At 42.0% G+C, this 26,106-nt stretch overlaps 1 protein-coding gene across 7 annotated transcripts; it reads right to left on the bottom strand.

Annotated features, from left to right (window-relative positions):
- Nucleotides 1-358: 358 nt before the first annotated feature.
- klhl32 (kelch-like family member 32) lies at nt 359-25,533 on the bottom strand. 7 transcript variants are annotated; one of them, XM_046400296.1, is made up of 11 exons: nt 25,314-25,533; nt 23,675-23,701; nt 21,135-21,315; nt 17,185-17,292; nt 12,727-12,825; nt 10,043-10,258; nt 6,729-7,455; nt 6,514-6,572; nt 4,663-4,855; nt 3,167-3,261; nt 359-1,531 (listed from the first exon to the last, which is right to left on the bottom strand). In XM_046400296.1, the coding sequence occupies exons 1-11, from the start codon at nt 25,316-25,318 to the stop codon at nt 1,370-1,372; spliced, it is 1,872 nt and encodes a 623-aa protein (XP_046256252.1). In that variant the 5' UTR covers nt 25,319-25,533; the 3' UTR covers nt 359-1,369. The 7 variants fall into 7 exon arrangements, with proteins under 7 accessions (XP_046256252.1, XP_046256253.1, XP_046256254.1 ...); XM_046400297.1 differs by having other exon boundaries at nt 21,135-21,312; XM_046400298.1 differs by having other exon boundaries at nt 23,675-23,866; nt 25,314-25,532.
- Nucleotides 25,534-26,106: the final 573 nt, after the last annotated feature.

Genomic DNA, 26,106 nt, shown 5'->3' with positions numbered 1-26,106 from the left:
TAAAGGAGAAGAGTACTGTTTGTTCCAATTCTCTCTTGCCTTTCCAAGTCGCAGCAATCTCTTGCAATCCGGCTTTAGTTTGCACCTAATCACATGAAGTCTCACTCCTGTCTCCCATAATCACCACGTCCCATTTTCTGTCATTGCTAGTCATTTTCCAGCCTTATCAAACTGTAGTACATCCCTTCATCTGAGCAGCGTTCTGCTGTACTGCATTCCTTTTCTCCAGCAGTATCACGGGCAAAGAAAGGCAGTAGAGGCAGTTCTTTATACTAGTCTTTAGTCATCTTGCTTCTAAATGATTCACCTTCTTCCCATCATATAGTCATTAACAGTCCTGAAATGCATTGCATTGTCATTTATTTGTTTAGCTTCTTTATTCTGAAAATGTTACATGTATTCTTTCAGACACATGTTTTGAACAGATGGAGAAAGTGCAAGTATCACATTTTCTCTGTTTTGGTCAAAGTTAAATATTTTGAAAATCAGCATTAAGGAAATGTTATTATAATGTTATATTCACACTTTGGAGAATATTCAACATAAGTTCTCCAAACGATGACAGTGACGAGACATTCAATTGAACATAAACAGTCTTAGGTCCTGAGCATAATAAAAATCTCACATAACATACACTCCTAAGGTGGTGTGTCACTGCTGTATAATTTTTGCCTTATTTGAATAAAAATAAAACTACACGGTCATTTATGCACTGATGAGCTTCAGCCTCGGGCCCTTGACACTTGCTAACCTAATCTGTAATTTCAAAGTACATGCGAGTCAAGAAAAAACGGGTTTCGTCGATATCTTGAAAACAAGCCTGAAAGTGATTATAGAGGTTTGATGGAAATGTTATACAAGCAAAAAGCTCCTACAGCCCTATAATGGGTTAGAAAAAGGACAGTTTCTTTGAACTCCCACAGACATCTGAGCAATTCAATAATGTCTGCTTGCCACACTTAATTGGTAATAGGATTGGCATTTTGTTCCTGTCTTCTTAGGGAATTATAATCCCTCTGGAGTTATTTTGTTCTTACCTTGCTCGTCGCATCTTCACCGGACATCTTGAACAGAGTCTCGGTCTTTGGGGAAATACTGCAGATATGCTGTATTATTGAGAAAGTTGCTTGTTTTTCAGGTTCCTAGAAGCTTGCAGAATAACATGGCCCTTGTAGATCAGGAAAGTATTGTTATTACATTTGGGACTCCAAGAAATCTCTGTGCACTAGTGTGACAGTGTGATGGCAGTACTGTGATCAAGTTACATTTTTTGTCAGTTATATTTGCAAATACTGGCAGTCCAGAGTTTAGTTTCAGGCTCCTCCATTCTCCGGTGTCCATGCTTTCTGACATTTTGTTCATAGGTGGTTTAAACAGCACCTATCCTGTGATGGGGTACTTGTAGAGTCTGCAGGTTTGGGCAGGTGAAGTAAGGAGCAGGGAGGAAACAAGTAGCTATCCCATTGGAGGCGAATGGCAGTGTTGGCCCGTAAAAAACTTCTTCCTTCCCTTCTGTGCTCAGATCCAGCACCTGGAAAGAGGACATTCATACGGTAATATGAGATTTTCCCTCAAACTACCTTCAAGTACATCATTTTATAGTGGCATGGCTCTGGGGACGACAAAGTTAGTCTCTGATGGTCAGTTCACCGCTTTGGTCCAGACTGAAATATCACCAAGTTCCAAGGGAAAAAAGAAACTGGAGCACATGGATTGATTTGCAGCTTATAATAGTGTAAACTAATGTTTGGACATTACTGCATTCATCACAGTCAAGATGGACAGATTTTACCAAGAAACATGAGAAATTCACTTCTTCATTCTTCTTAAGAATGTGCATCTAATATGCCTCTCTGCAGAAGAAGAAGTTAATGTCTCCAGAACCTTATTAACACTGGAGACGCTGCAGTGTCGAAACATTTGTCTGTTTACACAAGTAAAAGCTGAGAATCAGATCAGCATGCTCCAGTCCCTTTTCATTCAGCTGCATATTACTAGAAGATGCACGGACAATCCTGGTGCCATGAGATTTCGAACAGGTTCCCAGAGGATCAGTTCCTTGACTTTTCCCTCTCCGACCACCGTGAGACTATCTGATGGACTGTCATGAAATTTGGTACACGTATTCATGCAATATTCAGGAAGAATTTTAATCATTTTGGTGGATCTCCTGATCTAGCACCATCAGGTCAAAATTTCTGTTCAACAGATATTTTGCTGTCGGTCTCAGTCTCATCAGTCTCAGCTGTACCAATTGTTTTTCATTAATGTTAGCAAGCAAAAATACTAAACTAAGGAAGCAAACATGGTTAACATTCCACCTGCTTAGCATTAAGATCAAAACATTAAAGCACAGCCTTACAGTTGAGGCTGCAGACTCTTTGACTTGGATAAAATAAAACAGAGGGCACCAGTGGCAACACTACATTAACACATTAATGACAATGGTTATATTTACTATGACATGGAAAAGCCCCAAAGAGTTTTTTTCCGAGGTGGAAACTGTCCATCAATATGTCCTGTAGCCTCACATGTTGACCGATTTGAACATTCTAAAACTCCTCTATGGACACTTACGTTTTATGTTTCCAAAGATAAAGATGAATGTACATGCTATAACAACCTTTGCCACCTCATACAAACACAAAACTTGGAAAGTAAGTTTGTCTGTTTTCTTCTCAGATTCTCGGAATACTGTGTGCATGAATACATTTTTGGTAACAATTTAGAGTGAAGGTCTCCAGCGCACAAGCATTTTTTAGCAAGAAATCAGGAACTGCAGAGCACACTGACAAGTATGAAAAGCACAACAGAATAACTTATCACTATGAAACTTCAACCGTACTCTTCACCCTACAGTCACATTTTCTCAGAAATATTTGAAAGTCACTTCTATTTTATTTATTTATTTTTAAAAACACCTTTATTATTTTGCTATATTGAATACTTAACTTTTTTGACAGTACATGAAGACGGCATTAAAACAAATCATTTCACACCATTAGTACCTGCTACTTGTTCAATAGATATTTTATAATTAGTACGCTGTTGTTTCATTTCATTGCCTGAACAGCACATTATCAAAGCTGACGTCATTTCACTTAATCTGATAATTCTGACATGTCACAACTGTTTTGAGGCGAAATCCACAAGCCACATCTCTCACCTGAATGCATGCCAGAGGCTCATTGGTCCAAATGGAGTATCCTCCAACCACATAGATCCTGTCATCGTGGACGGCAACCCCGGACTCATTTTGACCTGAGGAGGACAGAGCCGGCACAATGTTTCACTGTGCCAAGCGGAGGGCATTCTGACAATATGACTTCCATGTCCCCCGAGAGGGAGCAAGGGAGATAAATGGAGAAAGATGGTGCAAGGGCAGCAGTGTATGGAGAGCCAAGATTGAGTTCCTGTTGTCTTTCCTGTGACTTTGCCTTAAACTTTTACGGTAAGAGGAGAAGATCCTAGAACAAAAGAGGAAAGTCATATAGGAGTAGAGAAGGAGGGAAGAATAGTAAAGTCACCTGAACTTTAAACCTTGTAAGCCTTGGTTGAAGACTGTAAACACAAGCTGAGAGAATGTGCGCACATCCTACAGTACAGTACAGTATGTTCACAATAAATTATGTCTCTAGTGCCTCTAGGTCCACGCTGGTGGAGGTGGTACTCCATTCCACCTCCATCAGCACTAAGGCTACAGATGTTGCATGCCCACAGGTCCAAAGTAGAGATATATGTGTTTTCATAGTATATCATCCTGCTGCCTACTCACAACCAGTAAGAAGGCATTATGTGCTGTGTTTTTATCTAATGAGCGTTTGAGATAAATTCACACTAAAGCATTGAATAATATCTCTGTAGCTGCAATCCTAAAAGTTAAAGTAAGTAAGTACGTTTTAGGACTTAAACTGAAAAAAAAAATAATCTGCTTCATCAAGACTGTGTGGTGTGGTTTGATCACATTTAACCAGTGGCATAGTATCATAAGCAACAACCCCACAACTGTCCTCACATTTTGATTCAAATGCTTCTAAATCCTGACTGTTGGACAGAATGATCATCTTTTTTTCTCATGTGAAATATCCAAAACTGAATCCAATCCAACAACTGAATAAAATTGAGTTTTGTTTGAGGACCTTGTCATTCACAGAAGCAGATTGAGAACGTTTTCAGCGCCTTATAAGAGGCACTTTAATAAAGTTGACCACCTGAGGAATGCCAATCCCACATTCACTCCGCTTTTAGCTCCATTTTGCTCTCCACCAACTCCTGACACATCTCTGGCTCCTGAGCTGCTAAGTGCTCAGCAATATTAACATGTCAGTAATATCTCTCTGTTGTTTGGTGTGGGGTAAAAGCTTTAAGACTTTTTTCAACAGCCAACCTAAACTGTAAAACTGCAGACTGGAAATTCAAGCCAGGCTAGCTGAACCCCTGTGTTTTCCAATCTTTGTACCAAGCTAAGCTAAGGTCTCATATTAGCCCACAGATACAAGAATGGTATCAATCTTGGCTGGTTTTGCAGCATTTTAATGTCCATCTGTGTTTCAAGTATACAGACCAGAAGGTTGACCTCCTGGCTGTCAACTGATTAATCATCTACAGCATCAATTTTAAGTGTATGCATGATCACATGTGTTACTTATTCATTTTGCCCACCAGTGAGTAGACTAAAGGAGCAGCGTGTCCATTGGTCCAGGTCCATGTTGTAGGAGTCAATATGGCGGACCAGGATGCGGTCGTTGTTGTAGTCCAGGTCATTCCCGCCTAGCACGTAGAGCTGCCTCCTCACCGCCGCCATGACGTGGTAGACTCGCCTCTGCAACATGGGACTGCGGGCCAACCACTGGTCCTGAAAAGGAGGTGAAGGTGGTGGAGAATGGATTAGGGGAAAAGCAGATGGTAGGTGAGAAAGAAGGAAGAAAATGACAGGATGCAGATGAGAGGGAGGTGAGATGTAGTACGAGGAGGGAGGGAGAGTGAAACAGAGAGGGTGGCAAGGAAAGGAGGATGAATAAGAAGATTAATATTTAAGCATATCCATGCATGGGTAATTGATGTATGCTCAGTGCTAGATAAATAACGTGACACTGGAGCTCTGGTTTGTACTAATGACTTCCCTCCCTATTTCTAATCATATGTTTCAGCCACTCCATTTTACACCGAGGATCCCTGCTCATTTCACTAAGTGTGTCGAAGCTTATTTTGTGTCAGTGAGTGTGTGCGAGTGTGTGTGTGTGCATGCGCGTGTGAGTGTTTGATTGAGGCAGAGAATGAGAGTGTGCATGTGTGTGTGTGTGTCTGCTGGGAGCTGACGGGTGGCCATCTGTTGAGGGTAGAGTGGGTGGGGGGTTGCTGTTGCTCTGGCAGGTGAACGTAGATTCATGGTGAATACAAATGAGACTCTCTCCCTCTCTCTTTCGCTCGCTTCTTCATTCCCTCGCTTCCACGCCGACATGCACAAACACAGACCCATATGGATATGCACCGTACACATATACACACTGCATACCTCCATATACAGCCTCACCGAAATGCAGTCCTCTTTAACAGCTGGCTCATATACATACACAAACAGAAACTGCAGCTTACTGCATTCCACTACAGTTAGATGTGTGTGAGCACTGCAAATACAGGAATGATATTTAAATAAATCCATCTTCATCTATCATACACTGAAGGCTCCACCAAAACAAAGGTGTTTGTGTATATATGACTGTTCACTTTGCCTTTAGGATAAAAGGTTGTTTTCAGAACTATAAATGAACACGAGTAATTAAATACAAATCAAAATACAATACTTTAATAATCTGCAGAGTTTCAAATTAGCATGTAGTTTTCTTGTTTTCCACATTGCCACTGATTTCCAATTATTTACATGGGGAGTGAAAATCAATTAGCGGACGCTTGTCACCTGCCTGTTGTGTAATTCATCACAGTGACCATAATGTCTGCATTAATGTGAAAAAAGCCATCACTGTTACGCTGACTGTTTAAGCATAGACTATTGCACTGCATCACCTCATTACATTAACAACATTAACTGTCAGAACAGGATCTGAATAGGATTCCCTTTATCCTTGCACCTGTATTCAGATGAAGAAAGACTATCAGTGGAAAAAACAGGAGAGAGCAACAGTAGTTACATCCATAATAGACAGAAAACAGTGATACAGTATAATTCTATCACATAAACTGCAATATTAAGTCAATAAAATGCATATACTTATACATGTAATATGATGGGTTACACAAAGCCAGTTTTGAGTCAGACAACCAAATTAGTGTGGGAGGTTCTGGCACAAAATTCATCTAGTTGCAAGATGCATGGAGAAGGGAAAGCAGCCTTAAAGGGTCAATACTATAGCAACACTTGAGAACATCAGACCAACGTGTTTATGGTAAACTGGTAACACTGTTGCACACTTAACACGTGGATAAATTTAAACACATTGCTGCCCTGATTTTAGACTGTGATGATGACCACGATGGCCATACGCACTCAGTTACCTGTTCTGGGTCGTACACCATCAGTCGATTCTGGTACTGAGCTGTGTTCGTCACCCCACCTGTAATACAAAGGAACAAAACTCTTGGCTTTTGTCACAGAACAAAAGACTTTGGTACAAATGTGTTTCAGCATGTATGGGTAGAATATGAGTTAATGTAATACATATGTGACAGTCTGTGAGTATTTTGAGTCCTTTCTCCTCATCACTGTATACCTGAGACCCAGAGCAGGTTGTCAGCCACACAGCCAGCGTGGCAGGACAGTGAGCGGTCGAACGGCTGGACAAACATCCACTTGTTCCTCTTGGGACAGTAGCGCTCCACAGATGGAAGCACCTGCCTCAGCTCATTCCTGCCCCCCACAGCGTACAGGTACTGACCAAGAGCACCAAGGACAAAGTGTTCTCTGCAGGCCTTCATGGAGGCAATTTCGGTCCAGCAGTTACCCCTGGGGTCGTATCGACAAGCAGTCCTTACTGCACATGTTCTCCCAGTGGCGTGCTCTACCTCTCCACCCACAACAAACAGGAAGTTCCCCATTACAGCCACACAGTGGTGGCTGCGCCCAGTGGGCATGGGCGCCAGCTCGCTCCAGTTTGAGCCGCCTGCGACGCGTACGTGCTCCTGCGCAGCCGGGTTGAAGTAGCGCAGCTCCCTGACTCTGCTCACCTCCCGCTTCCGTCCACCAGCTATGTAGAGAGTGAGGGACTGGAAACGGGGCCTGGTGCGGGCAGACTGGCGCAGAGGCTGAGCGAAGGTGGCGTGGTGGTAGTCCAGGGCCTCGTCCACGAGGGCAGCAGCGGTAGGGCTGGACTGGACCAGAGGGTGACTACGGGCAAGGTGGTGTAGTGTGGGGACATCCATCAGGCCATAGCGGACGTGTTGGAGTAGATCCTCAGTGTACTGGTAGCGACAGTCATGTTCAAGCCACAGAACGACCAGCTAGAGGCAGATCGAGAAGAGAAGAGCTGTGTCAGCTGAGTTATGGACTGCATCGACAGCTGTTACCAGCTTCATGAAAGAAATCAAAAATAAAGATAGATAAATAAATACAAGTTAAATGTGTCATGTACTGAAAAGTCAGTCTATATTTCACATTCAGTGTTACAGTTTACTCATTAGTGATTGGTTAGTAGGTCTTTATTAAAAAAATGGATTCACTATAATATTCATCATTTTGTTATGACTGCCATAAATGTGGCAAATACGGATGACATTTTAATGCGCATTTTAATGACCATATCAACTTTATTGTTTTATTAGACTATAGTTTAAATTGTACTCTATCTCAAATTATATCTTTGTTTTTTTCTCTTTGAATGATTATTCATAAAATGAATTGAACCAACTCAGTGCTGTTCTATTATTGACAAGTTAGACTGAGAAGGTTAAGAGTTTTTCTTAGTCCAAAAAAATAGTAAAAACATTGAGAAACGCTTTAAAAAGCTTGAAACATAAGGGTCAGCCCTCTCCTCAGCCAAAAAAAAATCATACAGTCCCTTAAAGGAGGGTGAAGGAATAGAGGAGAGTAAAGGGAAGCAAGAGACAGCAAGCAGTCAGCATGAAAAGAAGGAAAGATTAGAGGAATGGGTGGAAAAAGGCAGAAAAACGAGAGAATCTGAGAAAACAAATGAGTGTAGGACTGCTAATCATAATTATTTTTCTAGACACCTATAGGCTATCACGGCAAGACTGAGGCAAGCCAACACTGCATCCGTACTTGCCAACACACACACAAGTACTTATTAATCAGCGGCATTCAAAATACAGACTGTAAATATCCACAGGCACCCTTCTTTGTTTAATGCAGGCGGACTGGGCTGCAGAGAAGGGATTTAATTGAACTCGAGAGTAGTGGAAGGTTATTTAGCTGCAACGAGGTGTGAATGTGGGCGAGATGACTGGAGATCACGGATACCATTATTAGGAAAACAAAGTGGTTTGTAACATAATCTGTGCAGAGATGGAGAACTTGGTAGAGCTGGATAAAGGCAAGCTTTTGGGGAAGTGGAGACTGGAAATGTGTTGTTTTCCAACGATCACGAATCAGACAAAATTCACAATATCACACCAGAAATAAAAACTCAGCATTTGGTGCATGATGTACAGACAAATACTCAGTGTGGACTGAACAGCTTTTCCTTTATTTCCCCTTCAGTCCTCTAAAGGAGTAAATATGCAACAAACATGCAAGTCAGGATTGTCTTTTTGTGGTATCTGTGCCACTCTCCTGCCTCTGCCTCGCTTTCTCTACCGCTCACCCAGCCTCTCTCCTCCTCATCCCTCTGAAGTGACAGTCTATGTGTGTGCGTTTCTGAGTGTGTGTGTGTGTGCGCACGCGCGCGTGTACTACGGCAGCTGACTGTGAAGGTCACGCCGCATCACACAACTTCCTCAGGGCACAGAATAAATCAACTCTTTCTCCCTCCTTCCCCTCTGCACTGTGTGTGTGTGTGTGTGTGTGTGTGTGTGTGTGTGTGTGTGTGAAAAGGAGAGAGTGAGGCCACAAAAGACGGGGGAGAGAGAGAGAGTGAGGGGAAGAGATAGTGAGGGAGAGTGGTAAAGCGAGGGGGGGAAGTCACAGAAAGGAAGAGCAAAGGATGGCAAGAAAGAAGAGAGAGGAAAAAAAACAAAGCCAGAGAAAATGTGATTTCCAGAGCGTGAGGGACTCTAAGAAAACTCTGAGTGACAATGATTGACGGCTAAGCTATATCGGTCCGGTATTGGCGAGTACACCCCCCCACCCTTTTGGACGACAGCCCCCGCTTGCCATTCGCTTCCGTCTGATGCCCAAATTAACCTTCTGGGCGAAGTGAAGGAGGCCCAAAGCAGCCTAATCAGAGGCTGATTATGGCGGCAGCGGCTGGCTAAAGGGTCAGGGTAATTGTGCCATCAGAGGCCTGATTGTTTTCAATCAGACGGGCGGCCGAGTGACAGCTGGGGGATTGGGGCCCTGATGGAGCCGCGGTGGGCCTAATCAGAGAAGAGAAGAGGAGAAAGACAGAGAGGGAGAGAGGTGGGAGGAGGGTGGGAGGGGGAGGGCTGATTGGTGCAAATGAACAGTCAAAATAGTAAGTCCCCACCTCGCACTGCTGCTTCACTCTACAATCCTGGCAGTTCATGACACATCCACACCCACACATTCATGCACGCTCACACGAATGCATGGTCATGGGTGCATCACACATGTGTCTATCACACACGCACACACAGTCAGAAAGAGTCATCCTTTAGCATATCTGTCTTAATATAAACAAATAGGAAATGCGGCTGGCACTGTTTCATTTGTTGTTTAGTAGTCTATGTGTACACTATGTGTTTCATGCATTTTTATTGGTGTGTGTGTGATATATACAGAATAGTATGATGCAAAGATGCAATGTGTTCACATTTACAAGGTGAGATGATTGTTTCTCACTTTACTTTTCATCAAAATATTACCATAACACAAAATTTTCACACATTAATACTGCATCCCAAACCTCTAAACACACACGCACACACACACACACACATATATTTCCAGAACCTTCCATATCTCCTCCTCGCTCAGGGAGGTGAGGTGGTCGCTCTTCAGCACCTCCCTGAGGAGGCGGTAGGGCAGCTGCAGGGCCTCGTCCTGCCTGCTCTGGCTCAGCTCAGACAAATGCTCCACCAGGAAGCCCACCACAGCCTCCTCTAAGGCGGGGAGGTGGAACAGGTCGGCCACGCGGTACAGCTCCAGGTAGTTCACACTGCTCAGCTCCTGCAGGGTGAGTACGCAAGCATAAAAATATAAATATAAGCAAATGTGCACATTCTCCAAAATCATATATAAGATTCTATTTTATCATATTTACAAGAAATTTTAATTATTAATTATTTTATAGATGTTAGTTTTCTTTTTAACTCATCTATAGGAGTTGAAGGGTGTATGTGTATATATACGTATATATATATATATATATGTATATATCTTAGTTAAATGACAACATTACAGATGCCAAATGCAGAGACAGACAGAAAAAAAGGGAGATGAAAGAGCAAAATAAAAGACAATGAAGCCTGATTTGCGGAATAAGACTGCCATCTTCTGGCAGTCCCTCAGTGCATCCAGTACAAACAGGCATCCCCTTCTACAGCTGTTCAGCCTGCTGAAATATAGTAAACGTAGGACATTTACTACATCACATTACTACTGTTTTCCAGGAAAAAAGTAGGTAGTGTGTATTTTATTTTGAAAAATATCAGATTTAAGGATTTAAATCAAATGAGATTAAAGGTTTTCATTGACTATTAGAATGATGATGATACAGACACCACGGCAACTATGACACATCCATACCAGTCAAAATGTCTTATTACAATCATTTCACGTTGATTTATAATGTTCTACAGAGCAAGTGTAGAAACAAGCAGTTCATCAATATTCAATTAACTTAGTTCTGCGCATCAATATCCTCATATTGTAGGTGAATGATCCTGACTGGCTGATGTATCTGATTTTCAGTCCATTGTTGCAGTGTGTAAAGTTATTGGTCATTATGCACTCTGACTACATACCAAATTCAAAAATCGATGACTGATTCAGGATTTTGCTGTTTTGTTTTTAATGAGTTGTGGACTGGTCACTACAAATCAATAGAGATGTGGATTTTGCAACCACCAGATGGCACATTCGAGCTAATTTTACAGTTGAGATGTAACTGTAGAGACATGGATTGTAAATTGACAGTGTAAAATGATGACAGCCTAGTGCCAGGGATTTGACATGCACAAGCCGTGGAAGTATATATAATTAGCACCACAGAGAATGCATATGCATGTAATTAAGTTATTTTAAAACCACTGCAAAATGCATGAATTCTAGAGAAGCATATAACACTTTGGATCAAAGAGTGATTTTGCTCTGCAACAGCCTCAGCCTGATTTGTTTTTATCTACAGCAGCTTTTGGCAGCATACCAAGAGGACAGTAGGCTGATTTTGCCCCTGTTCCAACAGATCCATCTTAGTCTCAGTGATAAAATACTTGCAAAACACAGCAGAGTGGCCTAGTTCTTGATGAGAGCTGGACATAATGTACAACCGCGCTTCCTAAAAAGTTGGGCCACTAGGTAAAATATAAATCAGAACAGAATGCAATCATTTGCAAACAGCCTGTGATTGCTCACGGCTTTACGGTGTGTTCCTGAGCCCATGTAGTAACATCCTTTATGCAGTCATGTGTTTCACAAAGTGGTGGAGTCCATCCCTGCTTATGAACAACTGAGCCTTCGAGGATGCTCCTTTCATGCCCAATCATCATACTGTCACCTGTTACCAATAAACCTGTTCACCTGTGGAAGGTTCCAAACAGGTGTTTTCTGAGCAGTACACAACCTTTTTGTTTTATTTATGTTTCATACCATGTCCCAAATTTTTGGAATTGGGGTTGTATAGCTATTAGCAATACATCAAATGAGAGTATTTCCTTAAATGTTGAACTATCTCTTTATTGAGCACCAGTGTCCTTTGTTTCTTCACTGTTTTTTATACAGAAATTAGAAAGGGATGCTCATAAGCAATGCTCATTTACACACCGCTATGATATTGGTTTTGGAATTTCCAGTTTATGTTTGGACATGGACACTTTATCCAGATGTCTGTCAGCATCTTGTATATCCACAAGCACGTGTTTGACTCATGTGACAGAAAACACACTGTAAAAGTAATATTGGTAAAGCCTGCTGGTGGTTCCCCTTGTATTTTACTAGTCTTTGAGTCCATTGCAGGTGAATAGATGAAGAGGCCACAACAGTAATTTGTCATTAAAAATTAAGCAGCCAGTCTCAATATTCTCTCCATTATCCTTATGTAAAATTGGAGTCCATCATTTTCCATATCAAAGACATGGCACTTCCATCACCTGAAAATCCTGGTCCATGTTGCTCTGCTGTTTGTCTAATGGGGGATACTTATTGTTCTCTAGAGCAGTTGAGAACTGTACTCTCATACCGCTTCAATAAACATGTGAAATGAGTCCTAACATAAAAGCTATTCCACTTCAAGTTAAGTGGCCGGTTTGTAAATTTCCTTGATACTCCCTGTAGACAGGATTAAATCATTCCACAGCTCCTGAGTGGAACACTCCTCTCAAAACTACATAATATTACAGAATTGGCACCAACCTGAGGGGACCTCTAGTGTGTAACGGTTATCTCACTTCCATGTCTCCAGCTCACAGTGTGTGTACCTGGATGAGGTAGTGGGAGCAGAGGCTGAGGAGCTCCAGCAGCTGAAGGTGACTGCCTGCAGACAGGACGTCCTGGATCACCGTCGGCTCCAGCAGGATCTGCCCAAAGGACATAACCAAGGTGACTGGATTTCATTTTATTTTAGGTTTTATGCACTGGTCTCTCTTCCACTGCAGTTGTGTTATACTGAGTGAGATATATTTTCTTCATATTTTAGGCATTATTACCCATAGCCATTAGCCATTATTTACCCTTAAATGCATGACGCCCTTAGAGAAGCAAAGCATGTTACATCCAGTCTTGTTGATCTATTGGCTGGACCATAGCAAAGCAGGGCCAATTCAGTCAAGGCAAATGTCTGTCCCTGACTGTGTGAGTGATGAACTTATGCTATTGGTCAGTTGTTGTTCTATCAGGATGAACCGAAAGAGAACACCATTATAAGCTCAGCATTTCAATTGGTTTATTAAAATGGTCATCATGCTAAATATTGTACCTCCCTAAAGCACCAATGTGACCTGAGCTAAGCTCACTGAAGTTTAAAACCAGTGTAGTTTAAAGGCAGTGTACTTTAATGAATATCTAATTTGATTATTTATCTTTCCTTTTTTGTTTTTGCGTTTTAATTTAAAATCACTTAAAATTCTATCTCTCATACATTATTATGTCATTTAAAATGTTTTTGATGGTGCAGTACAGACAGGAAAAATGAGTTTGACATATTGAACAGAATAATAAGAGCTGCTCTACCAATGTGCTGGATGCTTCATCGTCATCATCCTTCCGGCAAAGCATCATATTCAGGCAATTACTACAGCACTGATTCCGCAAAAATGCTTCCTGTTGACCTGAATGAACAGCAGCTGAAAGCATAGCATCTTTCTGTTTCCTCCATAATACCCACCCATATGCATTCAACATAAAACTCATAATAATAATGATATCATATCGTGAGGCTTATAATGGGTGGTAACCAGCTATTTTTTGTGTCTATTCTCAGCACACTAACAGAACCACATGGCGTTATGTATTCTATATATAATTGGAGTGATTGCCCAGTCAGACTAAACATACCCCATGTTACCCTCTCACACAGCAGACTCACCTACACCAAATGAAATTTGGTATCGTCTTAAAGGGCAGGAACAAACGTTTGATAATCCATGGAGCAGCACTGCCCTACATAGCCACAGAGGCGTGACTGCATCAGTAGTGAAAGTGAGAAAACATGACTTCATCATTTGTCTCCCTCACTTCTCACTACTGTTGATACAGCAGTGGGCTGAATATTGTTAAGCAGCGCTCATGGGTATCATTTTTGCCACAGCCCACTCATTATATATGATTTCAGAAAACAGAGAAACAAAAGCAGATTTTAATCTTCATGGAGATAATCTGAACAGAAACAAACTATTACTGTTTGGGGAACCTTTGTACGGCTATTGTAACCTATGCAAAAAACATTTTAGTCAGCCTCTATGCTTAATTACATGCCATGCTGCACATCATACACACAATATTTGACCACTTCAGCATCCATTTACACAGTTTGTTGGAAATGATCAAGTAATTTGTTTATTCTAAATATTTTCTCTGTAACTGTTCTCTGTAACTAAAACCACTTAGAGAAAACTCTTTCCTGCAGTTAGCTGCATCCACACATTTGTTACAGTGTGATTTCCTGCAAGGCACAACCAGCACAATCTATGAGCTTCCATCAGCTCACTATATTAAGTTGAAAAGCAGCAGTACAGTAAATGGTTCTGTGCTTTCACCATTAGAATCTGTATGCACTGAGCCTCAGTAAGAAAATAAAGTCTTTGACCAACCATAATATAAAGTAAGAGGAAAACTAAACTCTGTGCTTCGAACCTTCTCTAAACATCATCGCTGCTTTCATTGAATGAATATAGACAGAAGCATATTGCTGATGGAACACAACAAACACAAATTCTTTCTCCTTCTCTGACTGAATCAGCATCCTGGAAGACAGCAACAGCAATGAAGGCAACCCCAAATGAAAACTGGAATGACTGTAAGTGAGCACTCTCCATATCCTGCTCTCCCCTCCCCTCTTGAGGCCCACTACAGATAGAACACTTCAACCTCACACAGCAAAAGTCAGTTTTATAACACTGTGGCAGGTTCAGTGTGGGAGTACAGTGAGCTCTTGTGTAAACCGACATTTACTGCACTTGTTACTTGCGAACCTGCACCTGGAAAAGAAGGCAAAATGATAGGAGAAGCTTGTATGGCAGAACAGACAAGTCTTCTGCCCAGGATCTGACCATAGTAGACTCCCTTCACTCTTTCAGTGTAGAAAAATGAGATTTACAGTCTTAAAAATGTCTTGTCTGTGGATAATAAAGCTGCAGGAGCACTGCAGGCTGTCTCTGGTGTTTAACTGACATAGTGGTCTTTTATTCGAAAAATGTCACCGAAGTTGCTAACTGACTTCCAGCCTGAAAGCATCCTGTGGCAGCATGTCTCCTCACCCACACTGCTGGCCTCTGACATGTGGCTGAAGGATTTTTAGTAGGTCATTATTTACGGTGTGGGGATAAGCATATTGCCCTCATCTCATCTGCTATCATCTCTTCTGGGCAGACAGGAGCTGAGCCAACCAAAGCAGGACGGCTTGCAAGCCTGCTGTTGACCTACTTACACTATCCAACCACTCATACTTTGTTCATTTCCACTGTGGAAACAAAATTAGGAGTAATTACAAAGTTCCTGGCCTCTCAGTGTGCTGAATAAGCCGCTGGGCTGCTTATTGGAGCGAGCATTGCTGGCACTAACAAGGTCAAGGAGGTTTATTAAAAATGATCGCACACTTATTCTTTGCCCGTGAGATGAGAGGGCAAGAATTGTGGCCTCACTCATATGACTGTCTCGCTGCTTTAGCATGGATATGTAAAACTGGGCTCTTTACTTGTGTTTTTTTTTATTTAATTTTGTTTCTTATTGAGTGAATAATGTGCAGCAATGTGACCACAAATGGCAAAATGTGATAGGGCACCTGCACACTCCCGAGTAACACTGTATCCAAAGGCATGCAGCGGTAGATGCTTCTGCTGATGAGGTTAAATGTAATGTGCAAATCCCCTCTTTTGAATTGTTTTAGTGACATAGTTGGTAATGGTGAAAAGTAACTTAAGTATAATTCTAAAATACTCATGCTTTACTTTAATTTCATATTTCCTTTTTTTTTTGGTTATATTCAAATTCATTTTACAGAAACTTTCTATTTTTTGATAAAAGCTGGATTAACTTGTTATATCCAGAGAGATTCTGTATGTAAAGAAATTGACAATTCTCTAAAATGGTTAGTTCTAGCTGTGGCACCCCGCCTTGCTTCACAGCAAGAGGGTTCCAGATTTAAATCCTGGTCTGGGCTCTTCTGTGTGGAGTTTCTGTTCTCCCTGTGCCTGCGTGGGTTTTCTCTGGGTACTCTGACTTCCTCCCACAATACCAAAAACATGCACATTAGGCTAATTGGCTACTCTACATTGCCCCTAGGTGTGTGTGACTGTGTGGTTGTCTGTTTTTGTGTGTCAGCCCTGAGACTGACTGGCAACCAGTCCAGGGTGTACCCCGCCTCTCGCCCGTAGTCAGCTGGGATAGGCTCCAGCCCCCTGCGACCCTAACGGGTATAGAAGATGGATGGATGGATGGTTAGTTCCAATTTGTAGTCTAAGTGTCAAGGAGTGTAGGCAACCTGCTAGTTAGCTTAGCAGGTTATTAGCTGGTTGTTGTTAGTGAGGATGTTGTCAGCTGGTGATGTTACAAGCAAAAAGCTAGTCTTTATTGTGTAAGGTGTCTGAGGCAATTCTTTTGTTTGTTTGGCCAACTGCTGTTGGCCAACACTTGATGTGCCACGTCAAAGTTGGCATATCAAGTAAAGCCTGTCACATATGTCCTTGGTAAAGTTAGTTATGTCTCCATTCCTTGATGACTGGTGGAGAAAGGCTTAACACACAACTACTGAGTGGTTCACTGGCAATCTGCCTATCATGCCAGCTGGGTCAGCTGCTGTAGGTTAACTTTTGTAGATGCAGTATGGATATAAGGCCTGATTAAGCTGTCAAGTACCTCCTATGTACTTGAGAAAGAGCAGGATTCAAGAACTGATTAAATACATATTAGGTCATAGTAAGAAAACAATGTCTCCTGTCAAAAGTCCAGTCCATTTTATACACAACTGTAATCATTTAAATCAAAATTTTAGCAAATTTTCTGAATAAATAAAGTTGCCGATATTACACTTGTACTCACATTTACTTAAAGTTTTGAATGTAATTGTAATTGGATGATCTGAAGTCTCTCACCACCTCTTTTATAAATGTAAGTAGTTTTTAACAGCACTTCCCAGTTATCACCTCCAAATAAAGTAGTTTTCTGCAGATGATGCCATTTTCTGTGTGTGTTCAGCTGTGGTGGCTGTTGCTCAGACTCACCTGTCCAGTGTAGGCAAAGTCCAATGCATGTTTCAGTCCAATGCTGGTCACCCCTTGCAGAGTCACTTCATCTGCCTCACTCTCCACCATGCACAAGCTGAACATAGCCTGATGACACACAGTCAAAACATGGATGTGGGCTGAGCGAATGCTGCATCACACATATTTTACCTGGGATTTTCTGTTTCTGGTCAAAAAGAGAAAAAAAAACTGGGCCATGGGACATTAAAAGATGCCCAATAATCAGACACTGATGGTAAAATCAATCCTGCTCCTTTAGTGTTGACTCTGTATCATATTATATCTGTTGTTGCAGTATTAACAGAATGAGAACTCGGTTTTGCATGCGTATGTGCTGAAAAAACTGTAGTTAATCAAACCTTGCCAGACATAACATCCTGGAGCCTTTCCATATTGATTTACCTGCCTCGAACCCAGAGGTCAGCAGTAATAAATAGCACAATCAGTACTTTCTGCGATACAGCCTCTCTGCCTTTCTGTCCTTTTGTCACACACATACAAGAACACAGTCACATGTGCGCGTCACTCTCCGTGTGAAATGAAAACAGTGGACGCAGTGCCTACAGTCTGGCCCTGCTGTGCGTGAGTCCAGCTTGCTGCTTGCTAATCAAAGCTATTGACTGGTGTCACACCATGAGGGGATGACAGAGGCATTGATCAGGGCCAACCAGCAGAGTGCAACAGCATGGAAAAGAAAAGCAAAAGGAGGGTGATGGCTCAGTGATGGGTTAAGTTTATATATAATATTTTTCTTCTGGACTGTAATGGGACAAACAGACACCATAAATTGCTTTTGAAAAATAATTGTAGCTGCTGTAGACAGAGTCCCTTCCATACAGTTTCCTTGCCTCAGGATAGTGATCTAGCTAACTTGCATTTTTACATATCTCTTAAATCACAGCCGCAGTTTGTAGCACAGTCACTATGCACTATCTCTAGAGACTGGTGTATAACAGAATTGTAAGCTTTGAAGGCCCTCCGGCCGGCCAGTTAGCGTGGGATGTCTTTCTGTCACAAAAACAACATTCATTGCTCCAAAAACTCAATTCAATTCTCCCTGAATCATAGCATCAATGAACTTTAACCAGGCACTGACGCCCCCACCCCCTACTTTCCTCTGGCGAATAGCCCCTCTGAATTGCACATGACAGGGTTGACTTGAGGCCACACTGAGTTTTAACCAAGGCCTGCACATCTCCTCTCAGAGTTCAGCCTTGTTGATTCACCACTGTGCTAATTAAAAATCCACTGGTCCACTGAGCACAGGAAGGCCTGTGGCTAAACACAAGTTGAACAGAGACACAGGCAGAACGTAAAAGGGAGAGTACATGCAATAGAGAAACTGCCTACACTTTGCATGTCCATGTTAGTGTGTTTGAGTGTGAGCAGAGAGGTTGAGGGAGGACACTCTCGCAAAGCTGTTCGCCTCCAGCATGAGTGCTCCTGACCTTGGTGGAGGAGCTGAGGGAGAACTGGTGGTGACGGATGGCTCCTCTGACTTGGGATATAGATCCAGCACAGGGACATATTGAGCCACAGAGCCCCGCTCACTGCAGTCTTTTCACATGATGCTGCAGTGAGGGTGCAGCGCTGCAGTTAGCCTGACCTGTCAGCAGAATTTTATGTGTGTCTGCTTGTTGTGATCACACCAGAGGACTTGTGACGCCTTCAAACCCAGTAAGACATTACCATCTTAAGTGAGGTCATTTTCATGTCTGAACAAAATATTAGTCGCTCTCTGAGGGCCACTGGCTATATTTAATCTTTATGTACGACACTGAAGCCTTAAGTCATTACACAGAAAACAATGTCCAAGGGTCAGCTGTTAATTTTTAAGATCACTGCTGATCAGTGACCTGATCAACAGTTCAGGGTGCATTATAGATTTTTTGAAGTCAAATACCAAACATAACGTCACAGCTAAATGTCCTTGGTTCCACTCATCAACCCTCATTTGTATCCTGAAAAGAGATGATGTGTGGCGTTCACCCTAAACCGTCGCTTTCATGATTGAGATGACTATGCAGTTTTTATGGCTTAAGCTTATGAATTTGTTGCTATGACAACAGCTCTAGATAACCTTTAAGACAGCTTAGAAGAACTGAAAAATACAAACTGGTGTCATCAACACTCTATACTACAGCATACAGATATAATGTGCAAACCCATGCTGGTCAGATATCAGTTGGTCTTAGCTCTGTATTGCTTTTCCAGTATTGCAAAGACAAGCGATTTGCCCTGAAAGGTTGACAGGTTTTTGCCCCTGCAAATACTTGGAAGGAAAATCCACAAAGTTTCAATTTGAGACAGGGCACTAACTATAAAGCTGAATGTCTCTCCATATACTGGCAGATTACTTTGAGGTGAGTGTAACACAATACACTACACTGGAATACAGTACACTAAATTTTCCCTTGTTGGTTGATTTACTGTAGACCACATTAGCAAATCAAGCTGTATTGGAAGGCACAAAAGAGTGATCAGTTGCAAGTTATATTATAAAACACAGTCCATCTTAAAATAGTCCTGTCTTAAAGTATAAACAGAGCTGTATAGAGTACAGGTTGTGTGTACAGCCTGAAATGTTTCTTTAAGACAATAATAGCTTTTGATATGAGTTCTGTCCTGACTGCAGGGCTAGCAGACAATATTTCTCTGTATGACAAAGAAAGCAAGGAGCGATTCATTGTGTGTGTGTGCGTTTGTGTGCGTGTTTGTGGGTGAGTGGGCGCTCTTGCTGAAGGTGGTTTGTGACACTGGCGTAACTGATTTCGTACGTCTCAGTAATGTGACGGCATTGGAAGAGGCAGGTGACACATTCAGGGCAACTCTTAGGTAAGCAACCCACGCTTGCTCAGGTATTTCATTACAATCTCTTGTGTCTGCTGGGCCAGATAATGTGTTATAATCACCGCTACATGTGTGTCTGAGTGGAGAGAGAGAGAGAGAGAGAGAGAGAGAGAGAACACAGTGACTATTCATGACACAAGGCACCTTCATCTCCTTAGTAAATGAACTAAATGAAACCCAGTGGTGGAGTCAGATGACAAACTGAAGATAATGTTGTTAAGCCCCCACAGAAGAACAGGGGAACAGAGTGAGTTTTCTTGTTTACTGTAACAGGCTGATCTAATAATCCCAGTACTGGAACAACAGTGTTGCCTCGGCTCAGCTGGGACTTGAAAGAGCGGCATTTAAAAAACGGAGCCGGAGAACAAAAGTGAGGAGGACGAACAAAAGGAGGAGAGGAGTGTGGCTCGCCCACCCTCAACTCTCTGCAGAGAGGAATAAAAATAACCTACACACATACACTCACACACACAAGGAATAATCCCTGGGCAACTTGGGCATATTTAATCTGCCTCTCATTTTCAAGAGGGATTAATTTCTACTTCCTAATCTGTTCAGTGTCCCGAGATCAAATCTCAGCGGCGCACTTTTCTGTGTGCAGCCCATCTCCTGTCTGGCTGTCTGACAGTGTGTGTCTACCTTCACCTCTGTGGCTTAACTGAGATCAGATTGAAGCGACTGCACAAAAGCAAAACACACATTCATAAAAAAAATCTCAAAATTTAGTTTTTAAAATTAAGTTTCTTTTTTCTTGGCAGCACAGTAGCACCCCGAAACAAGATTTAGACCTTTGTGGAACCTTCCATTAATCTGTGCTGTGGAGCTGCAGGTTTCAACAGTCTACCAGTCCTGAAGATGGTTACGTAACATGTTATTGTCACCTCCATCAGTGGCGAGCCCTACCCTGCCTGACTGATACCTGCTTTTTATAGAAACATCATCTTGTGCAAATCCTTTGTATCAGTTTCACCACTGGATATATGAAAGGAAGTGTGTGTTTAATCACAAACCCGCATTATCGTCCTGTGCTCATTTGTAAAATACTGACATATATTCTAAGTATGCAGTCCTGGGCTTACCCTAAAGTAATCACTGCACGCTGCCAGGACGGCTTTGTGGGCGTGGAACTTCTGCTCTCCGGCGACCAGAGTGACATCACACAGCAAGCCCTCCTTCCTCTGCTGGTTGAGGGCAGAGAGGACCGAGTCCTGGTGGGACTTTGACTGACAGAGCCTCTGTCCTGTCAGCATCTCCCTACTGCTACACACACACACACACACACACACACACGTACAAAGAAGATATGTTGTTAAAGTGGATTTATGGATTTATAGATGAGAGAAGGCACTGGTTATATTAGGGATTTCTTAACAATAATAATAATAAAACAACTATTACTCATACATAATAAATAATAACAGAGGTGTAGTCTAGTGACACTTTACTGATCACACAAGATTTGTTGGTATGAATGACATTTCCATTATGTCCCCACACTTACAAAGAACATTTTCTGCCCATCAGCCTGTGTCTCACAGTTCTCAAGTCAGATCCTTTACGGTGGATGAGACAGACACACTGTCTACAGAACATGATTGTGGCTGACTGATGGATTGCCGTGGATGCGTGTAGCACCAACTATACCCTGTTTTCAAGCCCGTCCACAGACCTTCTCCACTTGTACACATCCATCAGCTGCATGCCATCCTGTCCATCCAAATCCATCTCTGTCCACTTGTAGTTGCAGCAGAGCAGTCACTCCTGATGCTGCTGTCTGCCAGGAGGCTTGCTCTGTCACCTTCACGGTGAATGGGTGTAAGACTGAGGAAATAATGGGTCTCTCTGTGTGTGTGTGTGTGTGTGTGTGTACGCGTATTCTTGTAGTTGTGGGGACAAAAATCTGTTTGCATGGTCACATTGTGGGGACTTGCCACACTTATGGGGACAAAATGCAAGTCCCCACAATGTAAATCATTAAATATTAAGGTGAGGATGTACTTAAAGGTTAGGCTGAGGTTAGGGTCAGGTTACAGCCAGGGTTAGGACTAGGCAAGTAGTGCTTATTGTTATGGTTAGGTGGTGGTTAAACCAACAGGAAATGAATGGAAGTCTATGTAACGTCCCAAAAGTGATGGAAACACGACTGTGTGTGTGTGTGTGTGTGAGAGAGAGAGAGAGAGAGAAAGACAGAGATATGTGCCAGAGGTAGGATGAATAATGAGTCAGGCTGTTTGTTTAGTAGTTGGACTCTGTCTGAGGGAAGAGCCACGGGAGAAAAAGACAAAATTGTCGTGCTGGATGAGTGGGAAGGGAAATTACAGGATTTTATGCCATTGGTGGGTTTTGTTTTTTGGGTTTTTTTTATGCCCATGATGATAATAAATGTATAAAAATATAAAGATGAAAATGTCATCTTATAACTTCCATCAGATTAAGCTGATTCATTATAGCACTTGAAACTGGTTGATTAACGAGAGGCAGATGTTTTTGAAAATCAAACCTCCAGTGTGTACCACAGGCTTGCAAGTGTGGTCTCCAAGATTGAGATGGCATCAGCTGAAATTATTTTTCTCTGTCTTGGAAGACATAATATAACTGTTTTCACAGGTTAAATAACACTCCTGGTGACCAGAAAAATTACTTTGATCTATAAAATAGGGGGATTTTGCTATAAAGCCACAAGGTGGTTACAGCATCTTTCAATAGCAAATCAAATCAGTAGCACAATGTCGTTTTTATACTACCACTGGGCACCAAAGTCAGAAATGTTCAAAATCCTGCACATGATGGCTTTTAAGACAGGAAAAACAAATTCTTTTCTACAAAGGAAAGGGGATTTTTCAAAAAGTCGACACATCCCATGAAAAGGCCAAAACCTGCAAAGAGCTGACCCTTATAATTGTTGCCTGTGTATCAAAAAGCATGATACATTTAATTTCTGCATGCCATAGATCTCACAATGTAAGTCTGAAAAACATGAGCACTGCAATTTATTTTACAGTCAGTCCCACATTTGCTGTTCTCCTGCTGTAAATGCTACTTGTGCCCCATGTTCGCAGCTTAAAATACACAATTTACTTCCACTTCAGTTAAGTTTGCTACGTACTTCAACGCTCTGCTGTTTTAAGAAGTTATTTAACTTTTTTTTGCATAAACCTATAACCATTTTTAAAGATTTACGTCTGTAAAAAGCACACAGGAATGAATGGACTTGAGGCTGAGAGCTGCAGGCAAGCTGTATTGACAGAACAGAGAAGAACAAACAGCTTGTTGGTTTTGGTCTTTTCAAGGGATTTGTTTACAATAACAAAAATATAAAATATATGGCCATCTCGTCTATGTGGGATTACCTTTGTCTAACCTCCACCACACTCAAACAATGAACCCGATAAGAACAGAAAGCCAGTGTAACCTGCACATTAGCAATACATTTATTGAACCACATATTGATCTTAAAATGAAGAAGAGTGCTCTCAGTCCCATAAGCAAGTGGATCTTTGTCTACATTTGTTAAAATAGGCAGTGCATTTTTCAGTGTATATACAGTAACTGCTACTTAAGTATGTTTTTCTGCATGTACTGTACATGTGCAGTTAGTAGATATGGACAGGCCACTTACCTGAGGCTGGGTTCAGAAGGCATGCCCCTAGAAAAAGAAGAGGAGACGGTGGTGAAGGTGGAGGGGTGGTGCTATGTGGCTCCTGAGGACTGTAGTCTCCTCACTGGGAACATACATCAGCCTGATAGGACAGAGCAGCACGTCAGCATTACTCAGTCCATCCACTCGACCCAGCCGCACTGTGACAGCCTCCTGTGCAATGTGTGAAGGGATGCAAATGCGCGTCAAGCCTAATTCTGACTTCTCCCTTTTCTCAGACACACCGGCCTTGACTTTGACAATTCTTATATCTTTTCTTTCAGGGGCCTTTTCACTTATAAAGCAAAGCAGTTGCGACAGTCACAGGCAGCCAGACTTGAGAGAAGGGAATAAACAAGCTCAGCACTTCTCAAAACAAGCTGGGAGTCCAAATTACACCAAGTCCCTGTGGTGTAGCTACAACCTTGACATAATGTGCTACACACCTGAATCTGATACCCCTCCCTGTCTCCTGTGTCATAATACTCAGTAGCACGAGAGGGAAACAGAGGTCAGCATAGACGCACTTAGAAATCCTGCTCTGGATACTCCGACTGAAATACTACTCACTCACTGTACAGTGAGTCGACCCAGGTCCTCTCACATGGCTGTTTCATAGGAGGAAGCCCATGTCCATAAGCCCATATGTGGTTCACCTTAGGTGTAGAGGGCTGAGTGTACTACTGGTTGCTCTTGAGAGTAGTCTCCTGTGAGATAGAGTTATCGATCTGTGTATGAGTGACCTTCAGATGCATGGCCACAGGCAACTGCTGCTGACTGATGAGGGAGAGAAGGAGCTTATCCTGTGGTCCAAACCCAAAACAGGCCAACACATGCTGCACACATTTCAGCGCTTTACTTACATAAGCTTTTAATGCTGTGGTTTTTAGTATAGAGAATGAAAATCAAGCTAATGTATTTGAAAAGCCTCTCTGTAAATCACACCAGGAATGCAAATCAGGACTCCATGTCTTTCTCTCTCTCTCTCTCTCTCTCTCTCTATTTGATATATCTCTGTTGGCCATTACTGCATTGGTCTCCATAAACATCCTCAACATAGGCAGTTTATGGCATTTTGATTGTAAATTATATTGGATTCAGAAACATATCCCACATCTTCTGCTTGAGACATAATGAGTTCCAGTCATTTTGTCCTCAGAAAAGATTAAACATATTCGGAAGGTGGATATATTTAGATTCTGATAATCACAACAAGTAGGCCATTGTTCCCTGCAAAACACTGTAATCTCCTGACTGAAAACAACCGCAGTGGTAAATGTTGTCTTTTACGCACAAGAGGCAATTAGGATCTACCCACAAACAGCGCGCAGCTGAACTGGAATTGGGGAGAAGGTGGAAGGTTTGGGTTGCCAGATAAACAGACACCATTAGTGCATTAACTGCCACTTTCCAAAAGCTCCCAGCTGTCAAAAGGTCTCCTAGCAACAGGCCAGCGCCTCGGTCCACAAACTACAGGGACTGAGAACAACCTCCTCCGTACGAGCAGAGAATAATCCTGTTGCATCCATCACAGGCGCGCACTCAGACAATCCACACCAGAATTGCCGGAATTTACTGTGTTCAGATCCGTCCTGTCTTAATATGCCACAAGCTTACGCACCTCATATGAATGTGTTAAGATTCAGTCCCATCTGGCGGCGCCTCCTTTAGAAATTTCATTTGACATCCGAGACTGGTCTCTTATAGATCCGTGGCGAGAGGAAAGAGAGCGCGACGGCGAACAGATGCGCTCAGTTATCACAGACACTTTACTGGTTATACTGTAGCACCTAAATTATTACATTGTGACCCCGCCTCTCTACCGCGGTCACATGAATGTGGACGTGGAGGGGATACAGCGCCTCCAGGTGGATAATTAGGACACGACCAATTGTGTGGATGCATATATGTTTACTACATACAGCGAGATGGGGGTCTGTAGAGACAGCAGGAGTCCTCGTAGGATCTCTAGAGGGTGTGTGGAAAAAAGAGACATATTTTGAATAATGTTTAACAAGGTGCTGCTCAGCAGAGGACTGGCTAATAACAGAAAACGAATCCTATAAGTATTTACAGTGTTATACTCAGTTGTGGTGTTATTGTTATCTATATACGCATTATGTTTTTCACATTTTCCTGGATCCTTTTACAGAGACGCTTATTTGCTAAGCGTCCCCTGAAGACATTACTGGGATTTAGTTCCTTCTCTGTTCAACTGATAAAATATATGATTTTCTTCTAGTGGTAATTAGAAACTATACAGCATCCTCACATACTATCTCTTCATCTTTCTATGAAAAAGCGACATCACTGCCTGTTCATCGAGTTTATAAAAAAGGCAAATACTGTCTAGATTAAACAGAGACTAGAAGCAAACTATTGTGACACATTAGATTCATAAATTAGTGCGCTTT

The sequence above is a fragment of the Scatophagus argus genome, chromosome 9 (genome assembly GCF_020382885.2).
Source record: "Scatophagus argus isolate fScaArg1 chromosome 9, fScaArg1.pri, whole genome shotgun sequence".
Lineage (NCBI taxonomy): Eukaryota > Metazoa > Chordata > Actinopteri > Scatophagidae > Scatophagus > Scatophagus argus.
This window is presented reverse-complemented; position numbering and strand designations above follow the sequence as displayed.